Source organism: Podarcis gaigeae, assembly GCF_964106915.1.
Source record: "Podarcis gaigeae genome assembly, chromosome: 14".
NCBI lineage: Eukaryota > Metazoa > Chordata > Lepidosauria > Squamata > Lacertidae > Podarcis > Podarcis gaigeae.
The window spans coordinates 40,387,047-40,409,557 of record NC_139690.1 but is presented as its reverse complement, the minus strand read 5'-3'; the positions used below and the strand labels follow the sequence as shown (position 1 = coordinate 40,409,557).

Genomic DNA, 22,511 nt, shown 5'->3' with positions numbered 1-22,511 from the left:
CATTCAGAAGACATCTGAAGGCAGCCCTGTTCAGGGAAGTTTTAAATGTGTGACATTTTAATGTATTTTTAATCTTTGTTGGAAGCCACCCAGAGTGGCTGGGGAGACTCAGCCAGATGGGCGGGGTAGAAATAATAATAATAATTTGTTGTTGTTGTTGTTGTTGTTGTTATCTATCCAGGCAAGGAAGAAGCGTTATAACATTTCAAGGACGCATTCCACCCAGGAACAGTGTGCAGAAGGACTGGGAAGGGTGTGGCCTGAGGAAGGCCTTGTGGGGAAATATTTCATAGGGGAACAGTTGGGTCCAGAGGCTCCAGCTTGTGAGGGCGATTGGGAGGGTGACATTGTGTGCGTGTCAAACGTGGGCATCGCGCCTCCCTGAGCTAAGCAGAAGCTTCCTGGGCTTTGGGAAGGAGGGGCCGGGCCTCTGACAGTATGCTGAAGCCCTCCTGCCTCCTTCCCAAAGCTGGGCGGGCTTTGAGAAGGAAGGCTCTTGGACACTGTCAGAGCATCATGCCTCTCTCCCTAAGCTGGGTAGAAGCTTCCTGGGCTTTGGGAAGGAGGCACCAGGCTTTAATACTTTACTACTCTAATTTACTGTGAACGTTTAAGGGACTAACCTAGCCCCCCTGGTCCACTGACCACATGCCACTGATCCAAGGATGGGTGAGAGAGAGAGATCTGCAGAGTCACATTTGGCCTCCATGCTTGGGATTCTCCACCCTTGAGATTACGGTGACGGATCACCCAAGCACAGATGTTGCACAACTCTACCGCAAACCCATGGGAAAGTCAGATCTAAGGACATACAACCTTCCTTTACCACACCCCTTCACCACTTCCAGCATCAGGTCTGTTCCAGAACCTTAAGGCCAAACTTGGGGGTTTCAAGGAGATACAGTACCTATTTTTTAAAGGAGGGTTCCTATGTGAAAGTCAGCAATGTAGCAGGCAGGTCCTGATGTCACCATATACAAACTTTCCCCTCCCGCTGCTGCTGTTCAAGGAAGTTTTTAATGGTTAATGTTTTACTGTGTTTTCAATATTTTGTTGGGAGGCATCCAGAGTGGCTGACGCAACCCGGTCAGATGGGCAGTATGTTGTTGTTGTTGTTGTTGTTGTATCATCATAATAATCATCACCAAAGGGAGAAATTCCACCCCCAAAATACCAAACAAAAAACTTGTTTAATGAGCCACTGCTGTCCACAACACTGATGATTCTAAAACTACACAAGCAAAAGGCCTGTTTAAGGATTTACCACCTTTCAAGGTTATGATTCAAAGTGGGCTGAGGATGAGGCGATTAATCTGGCAACATCCCAGTGGGTCGCCCCCCCCAAAAAAAAAAAATATGAAAAGGGGAACAGGTCCTTAATTCTCCCCGCTCTTTGGCTCCAGCATATTTCACTGCTGAAATATGAGCAACTCCACTCGGCTGAGATGGAACGAGAAATTTCCTCCCAAGAGTTAGGGAAGATGCCCATAACTCACAGGGAGCACAGTAAGTTAAAAGTTTTCCTTTCCCTTTTGAAAAATGACCTCTCTGCTTTGATCATTGTGTTCAGTTTATTGCCATACATGGGCTCCTCTCCCCCCAATGTATTTGATAGGACTAGTTCACAGATCAGGGTAGAATGCCAGGTTGCAGATTCAGTTCCTTGTGTCCCCATTATGTGCCTTAGATCTTGGGCAGCTGCTGCCAGTCAGTGAAGAGGCAACTGGGTTAGGTGAACAAATATTCTGGTTTGGTATAAGCCTAGAGCCGATTCCTTTGTAAATCGATAGCAAAGACCACAAAGGAGACAGTGTGGAACATGAGAAGCCACCTTACCCTTGTCTAGCTCAATACTCAATACTGTCTACACTGACTGGCAGCTACTCTCCGGGACAGAAGTGCCTCAGCTGGGGATGGAGAGCCACAGCATTAGCTTCCTGGTGGGTGCCTTCCGGCCACTTACAAGGAAGATGAGAAGGAGGGGAGGGGCGGCCCAGACGCCAGCCTGCTGTGGGTGCATTGCCAGTAGTGTTCGATTGGCACCTTGCCCTACAGCCGCCTCCCTGCTGCCTCACTCCTTTAACAACAACAAAACATGCAAATTGAAGACCCTTTTTGATTTGCTAGATCTGACTTCTGCTTCCTTCCTTCTAGAAACAGTAGCTGAGGGGGCTATCAAGGAAGGAACGAAGGAAGGTAGATCAGGGGGCAGTTGCTCTTAGTAGTGGAAGGCGGTGACGTCTCCTTCATTGGAGCTTTTTAAGCAGAAGTTGGATGGTCATCTGTCAGTTGTGGTTCCCTGCATTGCAGGGGAGTTGAACTAGGTGGCCTTTTGGGGGGTGAAGTCCAATTCCACGATTCCATGGCGGGGATGAGAAGCACCAACGCTTCCACCCTTCCAAAGAGACTGCCTGGAATGGGTGGTCCTTAGGACCCCGAGGACAGGCCGGGAAGACGTGTGTGTGTGTGTGTGTGTGTGTGTTTATCTGTCTGTAATTCGAAGGTGGGCAGCGCCAGCCAGCATTGCGCTGCCTGGGGAAACTAATGATAAGCGCCTTAACCCTTTGCGCGACAAGCAGCTGCAGGAAAAAAGAAGATCCCTCCTCCTTCTCCTCCTCCTCTACCCTCCCCTTACACCGGCTAGGAAGACCATGTGCTGCCGTCGCCGCTGCTGCTGCTCCCTCCTCCAGCGACTGGCGGAGAGACTGCCCAGCGTCTTCCCCGCGACAGGTGCTGCTGCCGGCTCTCTCCCGCGGCTGATGCTGGGATGCAGAGCGTTGGGTCTGGGAGGCTGATTCTGCCCTCCATCCTTCCTGAGCGCTGCGAGGGGACCCGGGAGGTGCACGTCCAATGGAGCAAGATTACATCCACATGCACAATGGCTCTCTGCACGGCTGTGGCTTAGGATACATACCTGTCGTCTACTACAGCTTGCTTCTTTGCCTGGGGCTACCAGGTAAGGCATCACTTAATGAGGGAGAAGGAAAGAGATCGGGGCGGGGAGCGGGGAGGCTGGTCCAAGCCCCAGGACGCTCCCTGGACCACTCTAGAGAAGGAGCGATTCGATGGCAGCCCATCAAAACTTGGCGCCTGGCTTTAAGTTCCTCCGTGACCAATGGCTTTCCTCTACCCAACCCCACAACAACTATGGTGACTCTTTAAGGATGTGTGGGGCAGGGGGCCAGGAGGTGGTCTGCAAAAAAGGTTTTTTGGGGGGAGAGGTCACAGTCCCTGTGCAGAGGACACCGTGGCTGGTTTCCATGAAGAAGGACTCTGCTGGGGTTCAAGTATAGGTGCCAGGGCTGAGACTTGGGGAGACCCCTCAGTAAACCCCCACTGGGGAGCCAACAACAGACAGACAAGGTAGGATGGAGTGGGAGAGAAAAAGGAGAGTCTGGGGCAGGTGAGGTGTGTTAACTCTACAAAGTTGGGGTCTAGCAAGTCTTATAGGTAAGTGCTTCATCCTGCCTCCGATCAAAAGGCAAACTGGTCCAGCCTCCTGCTTTGAACAGTGGCCAACCAGATGTCTCTGGGAAGCAGGGCATCAAAGAAGCAGCCCTTTCTTGCTGTTAACCCCCCAGCAACTGGTGTTCAGTGATAGACTTCCCCTGAAGCTGGAGGTTTTGTTTAGCCACCGTCGTGACTTTATAGCCATTGATAGGCTCGTTACCTCCGTGAATTTGTCTAGTCCTTCTTTTGCTAAGAACTCCCCGTCCTCATCCAATGTCTTCCAAACCATGTCCCGACAAGACTAAGGTGGCTTGCAGCACACTTTTATACAGAGTGATTCGCATAAGTCAATGGGGGCAGATCTCGCCCACAACTACAGCCTGTGCGTGCTTACAGGTTTCCTGGCATGCTGTTTTTGCCTCCCAACAAATGAGCTGTCCGTGGTGCTGACACAGCAATGACTGCTTTGAGAGAACACTTTTCTGGCTCACGGTTCAAATGCATCAACTCCGTCTGCCAGAGACAGTTGTTGGGGTTTTTTTTAAAAAAAAATTGCTTGGCAGATGCAAGGGAAATATGGGGTAAGGGGGAGAGAACGATAATACTGCTCATAATACCTGTATAAATTAGAAATGCAGACCTCCAAGACAACCTTTGCAGGTGAGCCTCATTACTTGTGAACCATTAAGATAATGCTTTAGAACAAAATAAAAAAATTCCTTCCAGTAGCACCTTAAAGACCAACTAAGTTAGTTCTTGGTATGAGCTTTCGTGTGCATGCACACTTCTTCAGATACCCGAAAGCTCATACCAAGCTCATACACACGAAAGCTCATATCAAGATACCCGAAAGCTCATACCAAGCTCATGAACACGAAAGCTCATACCAAGAACCAACTTAGTTGGTCTTTAAGGTGCTACTGGAAGGAATTTTTTTATTTTGTTCTGACTATGGCAGACCAACACGGCTACCTATCTGTAACTGATAATTCTTTAGAGAGCGAAGTCTTCTCTGAGCACAACCGCAGGGGCTTTGAAGCCTTAGAATCCCAGGGTTAAGGTCTTGTATGTGTGAAATTGTAGTGAAATGGCTTATTCTACTGCAAACTGCCCTGTGAGCCTCAAATTAAGGGCAGTATATAAATTTAATAAATAAAATAAATAATAAACAGCAAGAAGGAATATATATATATATACACAGGGTGCTTTTAAGTTTTGGCAGAAGAACTTCCTCTCTACTGAATAACCACACCCAGCTTCCTCCCTGGCCAATTGCACTTAGAGGTTTTCATTTCTTAAGTAAACCAAGTGGATTAATGCTCTAGAGAGAATTAGCCTTGTTAGGACAGAGGTGTTCAGTGTGAAAATGAGCCACTATGGAAAACTGGCAAAACATTTCAGCCACATCACTCAGCAAGCTCCTTGATAAGCTTCCCCCTTTTCATTCTCACAACAACCCTGTGAGGTCGGTTAAAAGTGAAGAGTGGCCGGCCCAAGGTCACTCAGTGTGTTTTGTTGCAGAGGGGAGATTAGAGCCCAAGGCTGCAATCCTATCTACACACTTTCCTGGGAGGTAAGTCCTATTCAACTCCATGGGTTTTACTTCCCAGTCAGATATGGATAGAATTCCACTTGCAAGCCTCTTCAGGGCAAGTCCAGCCCTTTAGCCACTCCTCTGTGCTGCCTCTCCACTCAGATTGTGGACAAAATAGGATTTAGAGCTTCAGAAAAATCACATCATCCATTTGCCACCCCTGTGGATTTTATAACCAGATCATTTTAATAAGATCTGGTGGTCTGCTTTTAAAAAAACAAAAAACAAAAAACCATGCTGGTAAAAAGTGCAATTCAACAGCCGCAGAAGCTAAAATTCATACAGTTAACCTGCATAAACCAGCTTCAGAGTTATAACTCAACCAGTAAACTTCCAGACATTTCATGGGGGTTGCAAAATGCAGAATGTCTTCCTTCTGAAAGAAAAAAATAGTGATTCCTTAAAATCACTGCATACTTGCCGTGAAAGAGCTTCCCATATGGGGGATGCCCTTTTCTTTTATTATGTACATCATACTTTCCCTCCCAACCCTGTCCTCCAATTCAATTAAGTAACATTAAGAGCACAATCCTATACATGATAGCTCAGTTGGTTGAGCATGGGACTCATAATCTAAGGCTTGTGGGTTTGAGCCCCATATTGGGCAAAAGAGTCCTGCATTTCAGGAGGTTGGACCAGATGATCCGACTATGATTCTATGTCCAGTCCAATTGAGTTCAATTAGGCTTACTCTCAGGTAAGCAGATATAGGATTGCAGCCTAAATGAGTTGTTCTGGATTTTGATTTTGCTTTTTAGTAAGACTTCTTAACCACTCTTCGCCATAAAATCCCAGAGCAGCTTACAACAATGAAGCAATACGCAGTTATAAAAAACAGATAAAACCATTATGATAATGGAGGAGGCAAAAGTTTTCCAAATGGAACAGGGTGGTATGAATTTGACAAGAGAAGTGGGATCCCACAAATCAAAACTCGTCGACTGTCAGAGGCTAAGATAAGGAGGTGTGTGTGTTGGGAAAGCTGTACAATGCTTTCCCAACACATCTCCATAAGGAAGGAATTCCACAGTATAGGAGCTGCCACAGAAAAATGTCCTCTCCTAGACCACCCTTCCCTGAGGGTGGCAGAACTACCAAAAGAGACCCCCTCTTAACACCTGAGAAGATCAGAAGGGATGGAAATGGCCTTTCAGATATTTGGGACCCAACCTTTTGAAAGCTTTGTGAGATTGTAGCAGGATTATGAGGTTCCTACTTTAGAGTACACACACCAGACAACAGTTGGATCCTTTTGAGTTGGGTCTGTCAAGTGGGGAATGGGGGAGAAGTTTGTTTGTTTGTTTGTTTGTTTGTTTGTTTGTTTGTTTGTTATTGGATTGACATACTGCCTTCCAGCCAAAGCACCCAAAGCGGTTTGCAGCTTGAAGATGAGAGCAAATACCTGATATAAAACAAAGACTGACAGAATCCTCTTGTGCCAAGGGGGAGATGATGGGATGTATGCTTCATGGCCCTGTGTTCCTTTCTTCTGCCTTCCCTCAGGGTATGCAGCTCCCAGGGGAGGTAGGATAGGAAAGAGCTTATTTAAAGGCTAACCTCCCAAACTCACACTTTCTGAAACAGTGAAAGAAGCTAAATGCAGCCATCCTTCGAAACCTGTTCTTCTCTTAATTTTTGCAGCGCGGTTCTCCTGCCAAGTAATGTGTACAAAACATGCACCCACTGAGATAAAGTATCCAACTTTCAACACAGTCATGAAAATAACATGTAAAAATGCGTGTATTAGGCAGAAATCCATACTGAAATGCTGATAAATTTTCACAAGGACTTTCTCTCCCACCGCCGAGGGGATTCAGAGAATGATGTGGAACTCAGCTAATATCTGTGATGTCTAAACCACAGAGCCTAGAGCTTGCTGATCAGAAGGTCGGCGGTTCAAATCCCTGGGACGGGGTGAGCTCCTGTTGCTCGGTCCCTGCTACTGCCCACCTAGCAGTTCGAAAGCACGTCAAAGTGCAAGTAGATAAATAGGTACCACTCCGGCGGGAAGGTAAACAGCATTTCCGTGTGCTGCTCTGGTTCGCCAGAAGCGGCTTAGTCATGCTGGCCACATGACCTGGAAGCTGTACGCCGGCTCCCTCAGCCAATAAAGCGAGATGAGTGCTGCAACCCCAGAGTTGTCCATGACTGGACCTAATGGTCAGGGGTCCCTTTACCTTTACCTTTAAGTTGTTGTAAACTATTTTTAATGTTGTGTTCCGATGTTGTAACCCACCCTGGGACCTTAGAGTGAAGGGTGGCGAAATGATGATGATGATGATGTTAAGATTGGGGAAATGGGGCACTGAGAGAAACCAGAACAGACAGATTCACCCATTCCCAACTGACAGGCATGTTTTTATAGGAATACAGCCGCCTTATATTGAGTCAGAAGACAGTTTCACCTAGCTAACTACAGGCTACACTGACTGGCAGGGTTTCAGCAGCAGAGGCTCCCAGCCCCTCCATGGAGGAGCTGGGGATTGAACCTAAGACCTTCTTCATGCCAAGCAGATGCTCCACCACTGAGCTACACCCTTCCCTGGTGACCACAGAATGCTGACTATTTGGGGTGCAGGTAAAAAAAAATGGGCAGGAAAGGGAGTATTGTGGGAGGGAGCATGGCTGCCTGGCTTGAGCAATGGCCAGGAGGACTCCAAGCTGCAACATTTTGTTGCAGGTTCCACTAGTCAGGTTGGGTCAGGACCTGATCCAAGGTGGGTCACAACAGGAGCATGACCACCATGCAAATATATGGTAAGAGATTAAGAAATTGGTCCCTAAAGGTTAAACTGGTCTAGAGATACCCAGTGGAAGGGAGGTGACCTTGAGGGACCTTTGCAAACAGGAGGGGCATTGTTAACTGGGGGGGGTTGGGGGGGATTCCTAGCAATGGACCACATCAGCCAGTAGACAAACACCAGAGCACAGACACTCTAACAGCTGCTTCCGCTGCAACTGAAGCGGACTAGACAGCCAACCTTAGCAGCTAGACCAAGTCCTGAAGATTTTGAGGAGGCTTAATTAACAACTCCCTCTCAGAAATGATATACACTCTCTAAAGTGCCTCCCCCCCTTCACAGACACACTTACAGGACCATTAAATCCAGAGTTTACAATTAGCTAGCTGCACTGCTGGTGGGTTTTCAAGATCATCAAGGTGACCTCTTGTTCTCTGCCTGTTTTGTGGATCTGGAGAGGATTTCATTATGTCAAGCGCAGCCAAACCTTCCAGAGTAGCTGAATGATGTGTTTTTAAAACACCATTCATTATAGAAAGAATATCTGCTGCATATTGATCTGGCTGGGCAAGCAAGGCTTTGGAAGCACCGTGTCGTTTGCATCATCTTTATTTGTCAAGGATTAATAGATAAAGATATATAGGAGATGCTCGCCCATGCCTAACAGCATATCATTGAAATGCAAGGATGACGGCTCTGCTTACTGACTTACAAATCCTTCGCTCAATGTAGAAGCGCTGCTGTTGCAAACAATACTTTATTGGCTCTTAAGCTGCAATTGCTCATTTTGGAAGCCGGCATTGCAAATTCTGCATTGCTGAGTAGTTAATCATGCCGTTGTTACTCTGCGTATATACACTGAAATATTAAGTATGCCCCCTCTCCCTCTCTCTCCCTCCTTCCCTGTCTCCCTCCCTCTCTCTCCACCTCCCTCCTTTCCCATCTGGAATTGTATGCCAAGAATTCAGATGAAATGTTCCTAGAGGGGGAGAGGAAAGCAGAATGGATATGTCCACCTAGCAGATTCGCTCTGGCTATAATAGAGCATCTTTTTTCTTCAGTATCTGAGGCTGGGGGCAGGGAAGGGGAACCTCCTACAAAAGGGGAGGGTTAGGTCTGCCTCTTGGGTCTCCTCTCACACAGGAGCCAGGGTAGCTGTTGACAGAATTGATCGAGTCCACCTTAAGAAGCTGAGCGCAGGAAGTTAATAGAAAGCAATCAGACACACCATCTGTATCTTCCTGAAAAGAGCTGGGTGACAAGGAACATAGGAAACTGCCTTATATTGAGGCTGGCCATTGTGTCCATCTAACATGGCAGTGGTGGCTGGTGCCCACTGGGGCTGGCAGGGCGAAAGGCAGGGAGCCCAAACAGGAGGGGGAGCCAGAGCCAATGATAGATTGAGCCAGCAAATTCTAGTGTTATCCCCATACTCCTCTCTGCTGAATTCTGCAGCAGCAAAACTAAGGACTAAGGAGAAGGAAGCTGACAGCAACAACCACCTGCTGGAATGGTTGCAGGTGAGAAGACAGACAAGTAGAGCTGGCTGCGGTTTGTGGGGCAGTTCCCTGTTTTCCCCAATGGACCAGTCTGCACTGCAACTCTACAGGAGGGTTTCAGGCAAAATGCATTCCCAGCCCTATCTGGAGATGCCACGAATTAAATCTGGGACCTTCAGAATACAAGGCAGACGCCCTGGCACTGAGCTACAGACCTCCCACTCTAGTAAGGCTTGGGGGAAATGGCTGAAGAATTCCCCCTTTGTTTCTTACCATGGCAAATATCGGCTAGGTGGTTCTTCTGAAGGAACAGCAGCTTTATTGTGGCTTAAGACATGGTTGGCGCTGTGGGTTAAACCACAGAGCCTAGGACTTGCTGATCAGAAGGTCGGCGGTTCGAATCCCCGCGATGGGGTGAGCTCCCGTTGCTCGGTCCCTGCTCCTGCCAACCTAGCAGTTTGAAAGCATGTAGATAAATAGGTACCGCTCCAGCGGGAAGGTAAACGGCGTTTCCGTGCGCTGCTCTGGTTCACCAGAAGCGGCTTTGTCATGCTGGCCACATGACCCGGAAGCTGAACGCTAGCTCCCTCGGCCAATAAAGTGAGATGAGCGCCACAACCCCAGAGTCGGCTACGACTGGACCTAATGGTCAGGGGTCCCTTTACCTTTACCTTTAAGCTCTCATGGGCTAGAGTCAGAAGGGGTGTGCAAGTATCTCTCTGTGTGATACACATGTACACACAAACACACATGCTCCCTTTCTTTGGACAACATGGGTGGCCTGTATTTCTGCAGAGGCTGAATTCATTCAATTAGGAGCAAGGGCACGGCTAACGAAGTGATCAAAAGAGACCACAAGGATCCCACACACAACAACGCCGGTGCCTTTGCTGCATGCACTTCCACAGCCTCGATTCGGGAATGTCATCTGAGGACAGGGTTTCCATTGCTAGCCTCCACGGCTGTACATGTACAGTATGCTGAGCATGGAAGAAATGTGAGGGTTTCATTTCAGACTTGCGATAAGACAAGGACGGCTTGAGCTGCTGAGTTATTGGCAGGGAGGGTTTGTGCAGATGTGCTGGGGAACAGGACATTTATCTAAGGCAGGGGTGGGCAGATGGTAGATCTGGTCCGGCTAGTAAATTGCTGGGTGATCTGCATCGGCGAAAGGCTTCTGGCTTCCAGTCACACACAGCAACAGCCAAAGCCTCTCTCCACCACCCTTAAATTGGGAAGCTGGAAATCTCGGACGTAGATTTCAATGTGCATTTGGAGGTTGTCTCACTGTATGAAAGGGGCCGTAGCTCAGCGGTAGAACATCTCCCATGCATGCCAAAAGCCCCAAACTCAATCCCTAGCATCTCCAAGTAAGACAAATACAGTGGTACCTTAATTCGTTCCGGAGGTCCGTACTTAACCTGAAACTGTTCTTAACCTGAAGCACCACTTTAGCTAATGGGGCCTCCTGCTGCTGCCGCACCGCCAGAGCACAATTTCTCTTCTCATCCTGAAGCAAAGTTCTTAACCTGAAGCACTATTTCTGGGTTAGTGGAGTCTGTAACTTGAAGCGTATGCAACCTCAAGCATATGTAACCTGAAGTGTATGTAACCTGAGGTACCACTGTATAGAGAGATTAGACAAATATATGGAGGACAATGACTACTAGCCATGATGACTATGTTCATCAGAGGCAGTAATGCTTCTGAATGCCAGTTGCTAGAAACCTCAAGAAACGAGAGAGTTCTTGTGCTCGGCTCCTGCTTGTGGTTGGCTCCTGTGAGAACAGGATGCTGGACTGAATGGGCCATTAGCCAGATCCACCAGGGCTCTTCTCATGTTTTAAACAAACTACAGTTCCCAGAATTCCTTGGAGGAATCCATGACTGTTTAAAGTGGTGCCATCATCCTTTGAATGTATGGTGTGAATGTGGCGGTATATAGGCACTTGGATAATGAGTTTACCGCCAGTATATAGGAGATGAAAGAGAGAGGATGCTAATGTTTCTCTCTGTCTGCTTTCTCTGTGTGGCAGCCAGAATGGAGGTCAGTGATGGGGAAAGCTTTGCCTGATGAATTTCTGCCTGTCAGAGAAGAGCAGAAGCCTTGGGTTGCAGGACTGACAGATATTGAAAAGCAATTTATTATTCCTTCACATCAAGCAGGGCTTGTGAAAATTGTGCCAAATGATAATGCTCTGAGGCTCAGAAAGAGGGACAAATGACGGCTTATGTGGTTAAAGTGAGATAGTGTCTATTTTTGTTGCAAGGGTAAAAGATCCATAAAAATGGCTCGGAGGGAGGTTAAAAAAGTAGCAGGTGGCAGGAAGGAGTATGCATTAAAGACACTTAGCCCTGGTCAATACCATGAGTCTGGCAAGAGTGTCTGCTAAGCTGCCACTGTTTTAAAATACAATTTCCAGGGGGTGGAAGAGCTGTAGCGGCAGATGCTGTTTAATTTCAGGCAGCAGGGAAACAGCAGCACATTGGGCACAACTTGGAAGTAGCCTGTGGTCTCGAGCTTTGAGTTTCTGCAAGGAGGTGCCCGCTGATTGTTTTGCTAAGCCAAGGTCAGAGCTGAAATGAGCGCGGCACATGATATTGGATGTACAGCCATTTTGCACAGTAATAACAACCTTGAAGAAGTCTTATGTCCAACAGGCATGCCTGGATTCCTCGCACTGCATGGTAGCAGCACATGGATGGACAGAATGTGCTCGTGGGAAGTAATCCCCATGAAGATCGTTCAAATGAGATGGGTTTGTTGAACCTGGAGAAGAGAAGGCTTAAGGGGAGACACCAGATGCCTTCAAATATCTGAAAGGCTGTCACATGGAGGAAGTAGACTTCTTCTCCATGCACCTCTGTGTTGCTCAGAGTGCAGGATTAGAGCCAACAGGTGGGGGCTGCAAGGAGAAGACTTTGGCTAAACATTAGCAGGAGGTTCCTAACTGTAAGAACTGTTCAACGGTGGTATGGACTGCCTAAGGAGGTGGTGGGCTCTTCTTTGCTGGAGGTATTTAAGCAGAGATGGGGCAGCTTCTGGGATGCTGTTGTTCCAACATCCCTGCATTGAGCAGGTAGTTGATATCGATCCTTTGGCCTGCCAGACATCCTTTGTCTACAGTTTACATAATCTGGCCACTGGCCATGTTGGTTGCTGGAGGGCCACATCCCTGGATGAGGTAAGAACATTAGAAGAGCCTAATGGATCAGGCCAAAGGTCCATAGAGTCCAGCATTGTGTTCTCATAGTGTCTATTGAAAGCTCATGAGTAGGATCTGAGTGCAGTAGCACATATGGAGGGCTTGCTGTCTCTGGGAACTTCAATGGTCTTCACTGGGTTGTTTTAGAATTTTCCTACTTTAAGCATTTCCCTCCTTGAAATAAAATTGCATGTCTGCCAAAACTGAGGTTCCCCCAAATCAGTTCATCCCTGCCTCTTGTGCTTTAGGTGCTTTAGTGACCTTTAGCTTCCATGCTTGGGCATTGGAAACAGAAGGAATGGTTAGCAGCATAGCTGATTTTTTTTCCCCCTATTGCAGGTCTATCTGATTAACAGAACCTACATAGATTGCACACAAACACTCCCCCCCCCACACATGTTCTAAAAGGCATTGTTTGGTGCAAGGTTTTGCTGCAAACAGTGATGGATTGTGATCCAACTTGGGAAAGGAAAGATGACCTCGGGACTTGGATCAGGGATGGAGGACAGGTTGGATGAGTCAGTTGTTTGGCAGCCAACTTTTTCCTTCCCTTGCCTCGGGCACTGCTATATATCCGCATGGCAAGCTCATCAATTAACAACAAAAGCGCTGGGTAATTCCCTCCCCTCTTTTGTATGAGATGCTCAAGCTGCAACAGAGAATGAAGCTAGGACTCCGCTAGAACAGTGCTTCTCAAACTATCTGAGGGCAAAAAAAATATTACCAGTGTGCCAGGAACTGGTGCTACATTTGGTCCCTGAATTGTCCCACCCAAACTGGGCTGTGGTGGAGTTGCTGCAGACTAGCACCCAATGGCCTGTGGACCAGCACTGGTCTGCAGGCCAGGACTTTGAGTATCACAGTTCTAGATGGCCTGCTTATTGAGCATTTATCCTGATTTGCTTGCACAAAGCTTCCAGGGAGGTGAGGGCAGAGGAGAAATTCAGTTCAGTTCACCTTTAAAGGTGAACCTTCCTAACTTGCCCTGGCAATATGTAAACTCAAAACACCCCAGTCCTCCAGAATTCACACTTCTTGGGATTTTGCAATGCAAATCTCTCACTGAGCTGTCAAAAAATGGTATGTGCTTGGGTTAAGTATGCATATATATGCTTATATGCACTTTAAAAATGCAATATATTAGGGGAGATTGCTTCGCAAAAGTATGTATCAATTAGGCAAAATGACATACAAAAACTGCGTATATGAGGAGAAATATTTGCTTTAAATGCTGATGAATTTTCATGGGGGCTTGCTTTTTTAAAGAAAAAAATGCAAACTGATGTGGAAGAGCTGGATTTAATATTGGGAAAATGTTGTAGTAGTAATTTTAATTGTTTAGCTATAAGGCATAACAACAATAACAACCGTACAGAATTGAACCACAAATCTGGCTCTTAATTTCCTGACTGCCAACACAAACAGAGAAACACACAAAGTAACATGGTTTTACAGCAAACAAACAAACAAAAACCCCACATGAACTCACTTGGTGTAACACAATTCTTATTGTGGCTACACTCAGACAGATTTTTTTTCTTCATGGAGAGCTTTAGAAAAAGAACACCGGGTAATATACTCCTCTATTGCTGTTTTGCAGAACACAGAGTAATTTCTTATAGCAGCCATCAAGAAAGGCAGAGGGCATAACACTAGGGCTTTGTTCTGTGAAAGCAATTCTACATGAAGCCCTAGCAATTAACTTCAAATAGTTAGCTGCCCTGATGGTCTGTCTAAATACATGGATTCATTGGGAAAGTGAGAAACTGAGAGAAACCAAAACTGACACATTGCTGCATCTAACCACTGTTGAACAGCTCTTACCACCAGAAAGCAATTCCTAACATTTAGTCGGAATCTCCTTTCTTGTCCTTCGGAGCCACTGGTTCAGGTCCCATCCTCCAGAGCAGCAGAAAACAAACTTGCTCTGTCTTCCATGTGAAAACCTTTTAGATATTTGAAGATAGCTATCATATCTCCTCCCAGTTCTCCTCTTTTCCAGGGTAAACATACCCAGCTCCTTCAACCATTCCTCATAAAGCTTGGTTTCCAGACCCTTGATCATCTCGTTCACCCTCCTCTGCAGACGTTCCTGCTTGTCAACATCCTCCTTAAACTGTGATGGCCTCTGTAGACTTTATCCTTTATTGAAAATACATTCTGATTTGTTTGTCGGGCATATGTGCATCTTTCACCCCACACTTCTCAATGCATTTCCCTATCTGCAAAAAGGTCCATTGGCTTGTTCTCAAAGGGGATTTGTTGTGCTAGGGTGACAAGCCTGGTTTGACCCGCTTTAATTGCACAGACCTAACTTTCCAACATGCACTTGAATTCCTCTTGCAAAATACCAACGGTCTCCAGGCACTCTTCTTCTTCACTCAGACAATAGGAAACAGGCAGCTCTTGTGCATCTCAGACTTGCCACTTACTACCTGCACATGATTGGTGGGAGAAAGGTGCATCATTTCCATTTGCAGAACAAAAATGCAACTAAGGAGTGCTCTCTGTTCCTTTTGATGAGTGGAGGAAACTGACGGCTAGCTGCCAGCAGTCTGCCTGTGTTCATCCTTAGAGGGCATGCATCACACACTCGATTGCAGAGTGAGGAGAACAAGACCAGGCAATAGCTCATACCTGAAATCTGTGGTATTTCAAGAGAGTCACACTGACATTTGCCTCTGGCAGGCAGCACCCATTCTGAAAACATGGGCTTACTTTGCTTGGTGAGGATTGATGCCTCAGAAAGGATCACAAAAGATCACAGACTTCTTGGGACAACGGGATAAACAGCCATCTTTGCCTAGGGATCTCACTAAATTCATGTTGTTGTTTAGTCGTTTAGTCATGTCCGACTCTTCGTGACTCCATGGACCAGAGCACGCCAGGCACTCCTGTCTTCCACTGCCTCCCGCAGTTTGGTCAAACTCATGCTGGTAGCTTCGAGAACACTGTCCAACCATCTCATCCTCTGTCGTCCCCTTCTCCTTGTGCCCTCCATCTTTCCCAACATCAGGGTCTTTTCCAGGGATTCTTCTCTTCTCATTAGGTGGCCAAAAGTATTGGAGCCTCAGCTTCACAATCTGTCCTTCCAGTGAGCACTCAGTGCTGATTTCCTTCAGAATGGAGAGGTTTGATCTTCTTGCAGTCCATGGGACTCTCAAGAGTCTCCTCCAGCACCACAATTCAAAAGCATCAATTCTTCGGCAATCAGCCTTCTTTATGGTCCAGCTCTCACTTCCATACATCACTACTGTGAAAACCATAGCTTTCACTATATGGACCTTTGTTGGCAAGGTGATGTCAGAGACAGAAATATAAGAGGCTGCCTTGTTCCAGGTTAGACAATTAGGGTTTACACAACTTTCTTTGATGGAACGTAAGAGGCATCTTTGCCCCAGGTTAGACTACTTGCCCACCTATCCCGAAATTGTCTCCTGCAGGTGAGGGTCAGGGCCCAAGTTAGTGGAGTTTGCAGCAAGTGTCAGGCAAGAGGCAAGGTCAGAGCAGTCCATTGTCAGGTTTGGCTGAGACAGGAGATCCAGTAGTATGCTGAGCACAGAGTTGGTATATTAACTTTGTGGTTCTATATACTGATTTACTTGCTTGCTTTTTGTTGGCTTCTTCAATAGTTAAAGAAACCCGTGGCAAACTAGAAAGCCAGCTATATCAGAATCGCCAATAAGACACATCTAAAAATGAATATATTGTGACTGTATTGTTTTATTTTAAAAAATGTTTTCTTTTATAGTGTCTGTGGACCTGGATTGAGCTAAAATGGATCTCCAGACCTAATGCAGAAGAGTTAGTGCAAGAAGCTTATGCCCTGGATTCTAGCGAGCCTTATCTCTCCCTTATCTTAATGACAAGTCTCTGAGCTTATTTGTTTTATCTATTTGTTTTATAGATGTTTATCTAGCTTTTCAGAAGACTTTTCTCACCAAGTGGCAAATGTAACACACTTTAATGAAACAAAAAAGCACAGTTTAAAACTTACCGCCAACCTTAACAATAACCAACACACACACAAAAACAACCACAATTCACCAAGCACAGTCATGAAAAAAACACCACACAATTTCAGCAGTGTGGAGTCAGTGTGGTGTAGTGGTTAGAGTGGCAGACCAGGGTTCAAATCCCAACTTGGCCATGATGTTCACTGGTGACCTTGATCCAGTCACTGCCTCTCAGCCTAACCTACCTCACTGGGTTGTTGTGGGGGGTTAAATGAGGAGGGGGAGAAGCAGGTGTACCACCTTGGGTTTGCAGAAAAAGGTGAGCTATTAATGCAACAAATGTGTTAGCTTGAGTGTTGAGAGACGGATTATGAGCAGCAATCGAAAGGATTTCCTTTAGCAAAGCGATGGTGCTCAACTACCAAGACATGCAGCTTTTTATTGGCAAATTACAGTGGAACCTCAGGTTGCGAACGTGATCCATGCAGGAGGCACGTTTGCAACCCGCAGCATTCTCAACCCACAGCGCCGCGTCTGTGCACACACGGATCGCAATTCGGCACTTCTGCACATGCACAAAGCACAATTTAGTGTTTCTGCGCATGCGTGAGCACCAAAACCCGGAAGTAACCTGTTCTGGTATTTCTGGGTTCGACGTGGTGCGCAACCCGAAAACACATAACCTGAAGTGTCTGTAACCTGAGTTACCACTGTATCTCACAATCCATTTAAGCACCAAAAACCCATTTTCAAAGCTGAGTAGGAGCTGCTTCTGATGTAACAGTGAGCAAGAAGCTTAACGGTGGAATTGTAGAAGTGGAGAGTTGTAAGATACACCAAGGGTCATGTAGTCCAACCCCTTACAGTGCAGGAATCACAGCTAAAGCATCCTGGAGAGAGGGCCACCAACCTCTGTTCAAAAACCTCCAATGAAGGAGAGTCCACCACCTTCTGAGGGAGTCTGTTCCACCGCTGAACAGCTCTTGCCATCAGAAAGTTCTTACTAATGTTTAATTGGAATCTCCTTTCTTGTAAATTGACTCTATTGGTTCACCTCCTACCCTCTGGAGCAGCAGAAAGCAAGCTCCATCTTGGGAACATCTCAAGAGGCATCCAAATGCATAGAGACATGCAGACTGATGGAGAAACAACTATCCAAAATATATTATGGACTATATTTCTGGGAAATGAAGCTTAAAGCGGCATTTAGAAATCTAAGAGGAAGAGCGGTAAATGTCAGGCCATAAGTGGCAAATAATATGCATTCAAGCTTTCACTAGAAGGTGCATATAAGGATAAGGACATCATTTCTGTTGCTTCCATCATTTCCCTTGCTTCTTATTCAGAGGAATCCTCCTAATTATTCTTGATTGCCTTTTCAAGGCCAATCAGCACGATCTGGAGTTTAACATTAAATGTGGCGCATTTAGCTCCGCAGAAGTACTAATTGCTGTACACATATAAAAATGTCAATACTTGGCAGCGTGCGCTGTTGGTAAACCAAACCTCTGTGCTTTTGTTCATGCACTAATTAAATGGGCTTCGGCAAGTGTGGGTGGATAGAGCTTTGCATGAGGCTGAGCCAGCACGTTTTGCGGGGAGGATGGAATTACGGTAAATCAGGGCTCAATTAAAGAGCGTGTTCTGAAGGACCGTGTCCTGGATCCATGAAACACATCTCCTCATCTTCCAACACTGAGATTAGGAAACCTGTGGCCCTCCCATTGTTGTTGGACTACAACTCCCATCAGCCCCTGCCAGCATGATCAAAGATGATGTTCAGCAACATCTGGAGGGCACCCGTTTCCTCCGTCCATGTTTTATTCCAAATCTCTTTACATCAGACCCCATCCCTGAAATTAGGGATGCCAAGCTCTGCTTGGAAAAGGACTCATGGGCAGGCAGGTGGGGGCTGAGGGCAGACTGGGGGGGCGGGCAGAACCCTATCAGTTCCATTGGACCAGCCTCCATTTCTCCTGTAAAGCTAACAAAACTCTCCTATCTCTCTCCCTCCCTTCAGCTAACATTTTGACCGTCATCATTTTGTCCCAGCTGGTGGCACGCAGGCAGAAGTCCTCCTACAATTACCTTTTGGCTCTGGCAGCCGCTGACCTGCTGGTGCTCTTCTTCATTGTCTTTGTTGACTTTTTATTGGAAGATTTCATCTTGAAAAAGCAAATGCCAGAGGTCCTGGACAAAATAATCGAGGTCTTGGAATTTTCGTCCATCCACACGTCCATTTGGATTACTGTGCCACTGACCATTGACCGCTACATTGCTGTCTGCCACCCTCTCAAGTATCACACGGTTTCTTACCCAGCCCGCACTCGGAAAGTCATTGTCAGCGTTTATATCATTTGCTTTCTGACCAGCATCCCTTACTACTGGTGGCCCAATATTTGGAAAGAAGACTACACAAGCACACTGGTCCATCACATCCTCATCTGGATCCATTGCTTCACGGTCTACTTGGTGCCCTGCTCCATCTTCTTCATCTTAAATTCCATCATCGTGTGCAAGCTTCGCCAGAAGTGCAATTTCCGCCTGAGAGGCTATTCCACTGGGAAAACCACCGCCATCTTGTTTACCATCACCTCCATTTTCGCCATCCTTTGGGCGCCCAGGATTATCATGATCCTCTATCACCTTTACGTCTCGCCAATACACAACAGCTGGTCAGTCCACATTGTCTCAGATGTTGCCAACATGCTGGCGCTCCTGAACACGGCCATCAATTTTTTCCTGTACTGTTTCATCAGCAAGCGCTTCCGCACAATGGCAGCCACAACGCTCAAGGCTTTCTTTAAGTGCCAGAAGCAACCTGTCCAATTCTACACAAACCATAACTTTTCCATAACTAGCAGTCCCTGGATATCTCCAGCCAACTCCCACTGTATCAAAATGTTGGTTTACCAATACGATAAGAATGGAAAGCCTATAAAGATATCGCCATGATCATCACCCAAAAGGTTTCCCAGCGGAGGAAAGTTCTTTTCAAGTGGTTACGTCAATGGGCTGCAACTGCCGGAGGAGCAATGGTCACTGCTAAGAGTGGCTGTTGGATTTAATTTCTCTCCCAGAGTCAGGAGAGTTGGCTAGAACTGTTAACAGGAGCCTTTGATATCGGGGAGACAGAAAGAGGCAGCGAAGCAGGCTACATCTCCTACAGGGCCTTGAAAAAAGAGGCTTTCAGAAGTGGCAATTAGATGTCTGAGCACTGATGCCATGGAACATTGTTGGTGATAATAAGCCACTGTGAAGTGTACCTGAATGAACTTATGTTTTAACCAAGCATACACCTGTACTGAACATTTTCTCTCTATATATATACATATATAAATATATATTTGATGGGGTTATTTACATTATCTGCCCTCGCTTGGTTATTTTTTTGTTTACAAATTGTCATGGAGTCCTACCACATGGATTATTCCAATGTTGAAGACAAGAAGCGATCCATCTGCAAAGTATTGATTTGTATGGTGGCTCAGTGTGTCTTTTTAGGTTCTCTGGAGGAATGACCCAGAACTGGAAGAAGCCATCCTGTGGCCCACAAGGCAACATGAGAGCTGTAACTTATCCTTTTCACTATGAGTGCTGTGTGTCACGGAATGGTTGAGCACATTGTGCCAAGAGCAGGGAAGGGATTTCTTGAGCAGAGAACAAAAATAACATATTTGAGCATCTTTTTTTAAAAGAACCTTTTTTGAAAATTCCATATTGAAGCTCACTAGGTGCTTTGATCCCTGGGTGATGCTGAATTATTTTGTGATCTATATGGAGACAATAAATCTCACAGAAGCCCGAGAAGACAACAAGACTTTCTTGAGCGGGCTCCTAATGGTTATTTGTACACATTTGAAAAAACAACAACAACACCATGAATGTATGGAGAATGGGGTGCTTTTTGTTTTTTTATGCGCTCCAGAATTAAATCATTCATCTTTCAGAGTTACCTCTCCCTCCCGCTAAAAGGGGTTCAGAAGTAACATCCAAGAGACCTCATAGCGTAACAATGACCAAGAAAGAATCACATTCTTTCAGCAGTATGGTTAGAACATTTTTAAATAAGCAAGTCCTTCAGAAGCCCAGCTTCAAAAGCATATGACAAATGACACCAGAGTTTCTGAGACGTTTGGGAAACGGTTGAGGGGATATTGTACTTCACGGCTTGCTGCTGAATAACTGCGTTGGTCAGTTAACTCTGGCCGTATAGTACGGGGAATGTAACTCCTGGTGTGCTAAGCACCGTCGTAGGTGTGGGATTTCAGCAAACCTCCGCACACTGGACTGCATTGTTTCCTCACATGTCTCAATCACCTTGTTCATTGCTAGCCCAGTTCTTCCGTCTGTTGCTTTCAGGAACAGGAATATGAATCCCATGACAAAGAGTTGTGGAAGAGCATTGCTGGGGGCTGTGTGATATGCAGAGTCCACATTGCCAATCGGCAGCTATAAAGAAAGGATGTATTTGCAACCTTTTTGCAAAGGTGTATTATTATTATTATTATTATTATTATTATTATTAATTAACTGAATTTAGGGAAGCGTTTAATATATGATGAATTATTGTATTTTAATGTTTTGTTGGAAGCCGCCCAGAGTGGCTGGGGAAGCCCAGCCAGATGGGCGGGGTATAAATAATAAATTATTATTATAATTATTATTCAATACCGCCCTTCATCTGAAGATCTCAGGGTGGTTTTCAATCTAAAAATAAAACAATGCATTCACATAATAACAAACATAAACAATAACAAACAAACACACAAACACAGTTTAAAAGGCCATTGATTGTTTAATTAGCCAAAGGCCTGGTCAAAGAGGAATGTTATTGCCTGGCGCCTAAAGATATGTAATGAAGGCGCCAGGCAAACCTCTCTGAGGAGAGCATTACACAAGCGGGGTGTATAGATTTGTGGCATGAAAACAAATGCACATAAACTGTAGCTTGTAATTATATGAAGGGCCCATTTCCAGGAGAGAACCATGAAAATTTGCACATGCGGTCAAAGTGTAGAATCGAGGCAGTTGCCTGATATCTTCATATGAGACCAAAGGAGGGTGACTCACCCGTGTTGTATGTGGATACTGAGATTCTATATCCCTAAGGGCCTTGACCCTATATGGAAGTCACAGCTATGATCAGGTCTAGCCCATGATTTTGGGACCCCCTGGGTAAGGTGGGCCATCCTATTTTAATGCTACTATGGCTTGTCACTTGACTCGCCACCATTCCCCATGGCAAGGGGGTGCCCTTCAGATGTTGTTGAACAAGAACTCCCACCAGCTGCAGCCAGCATGGCAATGATAAGGAACGATGGAAGTGGTAGTACAGTAATATTTGGTGGGCGCCACATTGACTATCCCCATTCTAGGGCACCTGTAAGCCAGGTTTTAGCCTCGGTTCAGTGCTGACAACCAAACTTACCCTCCTTAACTATCAAAGATCTTTTGTGTAGATGTGAGTTTGCACCACAACTTGCAGGTTGTGGGTAGGAGAAGGAGGAGATTGCTGTCACTGGGGCTTCCCCTTCCCCCGATTTGGATACTGTGCAATTCATATATTAAAACATTGGTTGCAGTAAAACTCAGAAAGTAATGTTAATTGTCAAAATAATGACCAGTGAAAAGAGCGCACAAGCATATCAGCTTGAATTTTATACAAAGTATTGGTTTTCTCCTCCTACTACTTCCTATCCTTAACTTCCCAGTTCTCTACATTTTTCACTTTGCAAGTGGAAATGAACCAAAGTTTACCTTCGAACAGTTCTTAAGGTTGTAGGAGTGTAACACCTCTGTTTTATCATTCATTTGGACTTTGCTTAATGGAAGGCGGATGAAGGAGTTAACGTGATTGTATACATCAAAGTGCAATATATCCTTTTTTTAAAAAAAATGCATCTGATAACTGGGGAGTGGGAGGTTTAAACTATTTAAACTATTTATAGTCTGCATTTAACTCTGCTACGTTAGCAAAAAAAAAAAAGCAACTGAATGTTTAGATTTCTTTTCCTATTATTAAAAAAAAAAACTTTTTAAATCTTCTAGGTGGAAATAAATTG

At 45.7% G+C, this 22,511-nt stretch overlaps 1 protein-coding gene across 1 annotated transcript; it reads left to right on the top strand.

Moving 5' to 3' along the window:
* The first annotated feature begins 2,519 nt into the window (after nt 1–2,519).
* On the top strand, nt 2,520–20,968 carry GPR139 (G protein-coupled receptor 139). Its single transcript, XM_083711758.1, has 2 exons — nt 2,520–2,956; nt 18,467–20,968. Exons 1-2 carry the CDS (start codon nt 2,851–2,853, stop codon nt 19,399–19,401), a joined length of 1,041 nt encoding a protein of 346 aa, XP_083567884.1. The 5' UTR covers nt 2,520–2,850; the 3' UTR covers nt 19,402–20,968.
* The last annotated feature ends 1,543 nt before the right edge of the window (nt 20,969–22,511 follow it).

What these genes read in the sequence shown, in the direction of transcription:
- GPR139 (XM_083711758.1), top strand. Translation starts at nt 2,851, where the DNA reads ATGGAGCAAGATTACATCCACATGCACAATGGCTCTCTGCACGGCTGT. An exon ending in TCTTTGCCTGGGGCTACCAG is followed by an intron (nt 2,957 to 18,466) that starts GTAAGGCATCAC and finishes CCCTCCCTTCAG; the next exon opens with CTAACATTTTGACCGTCATC.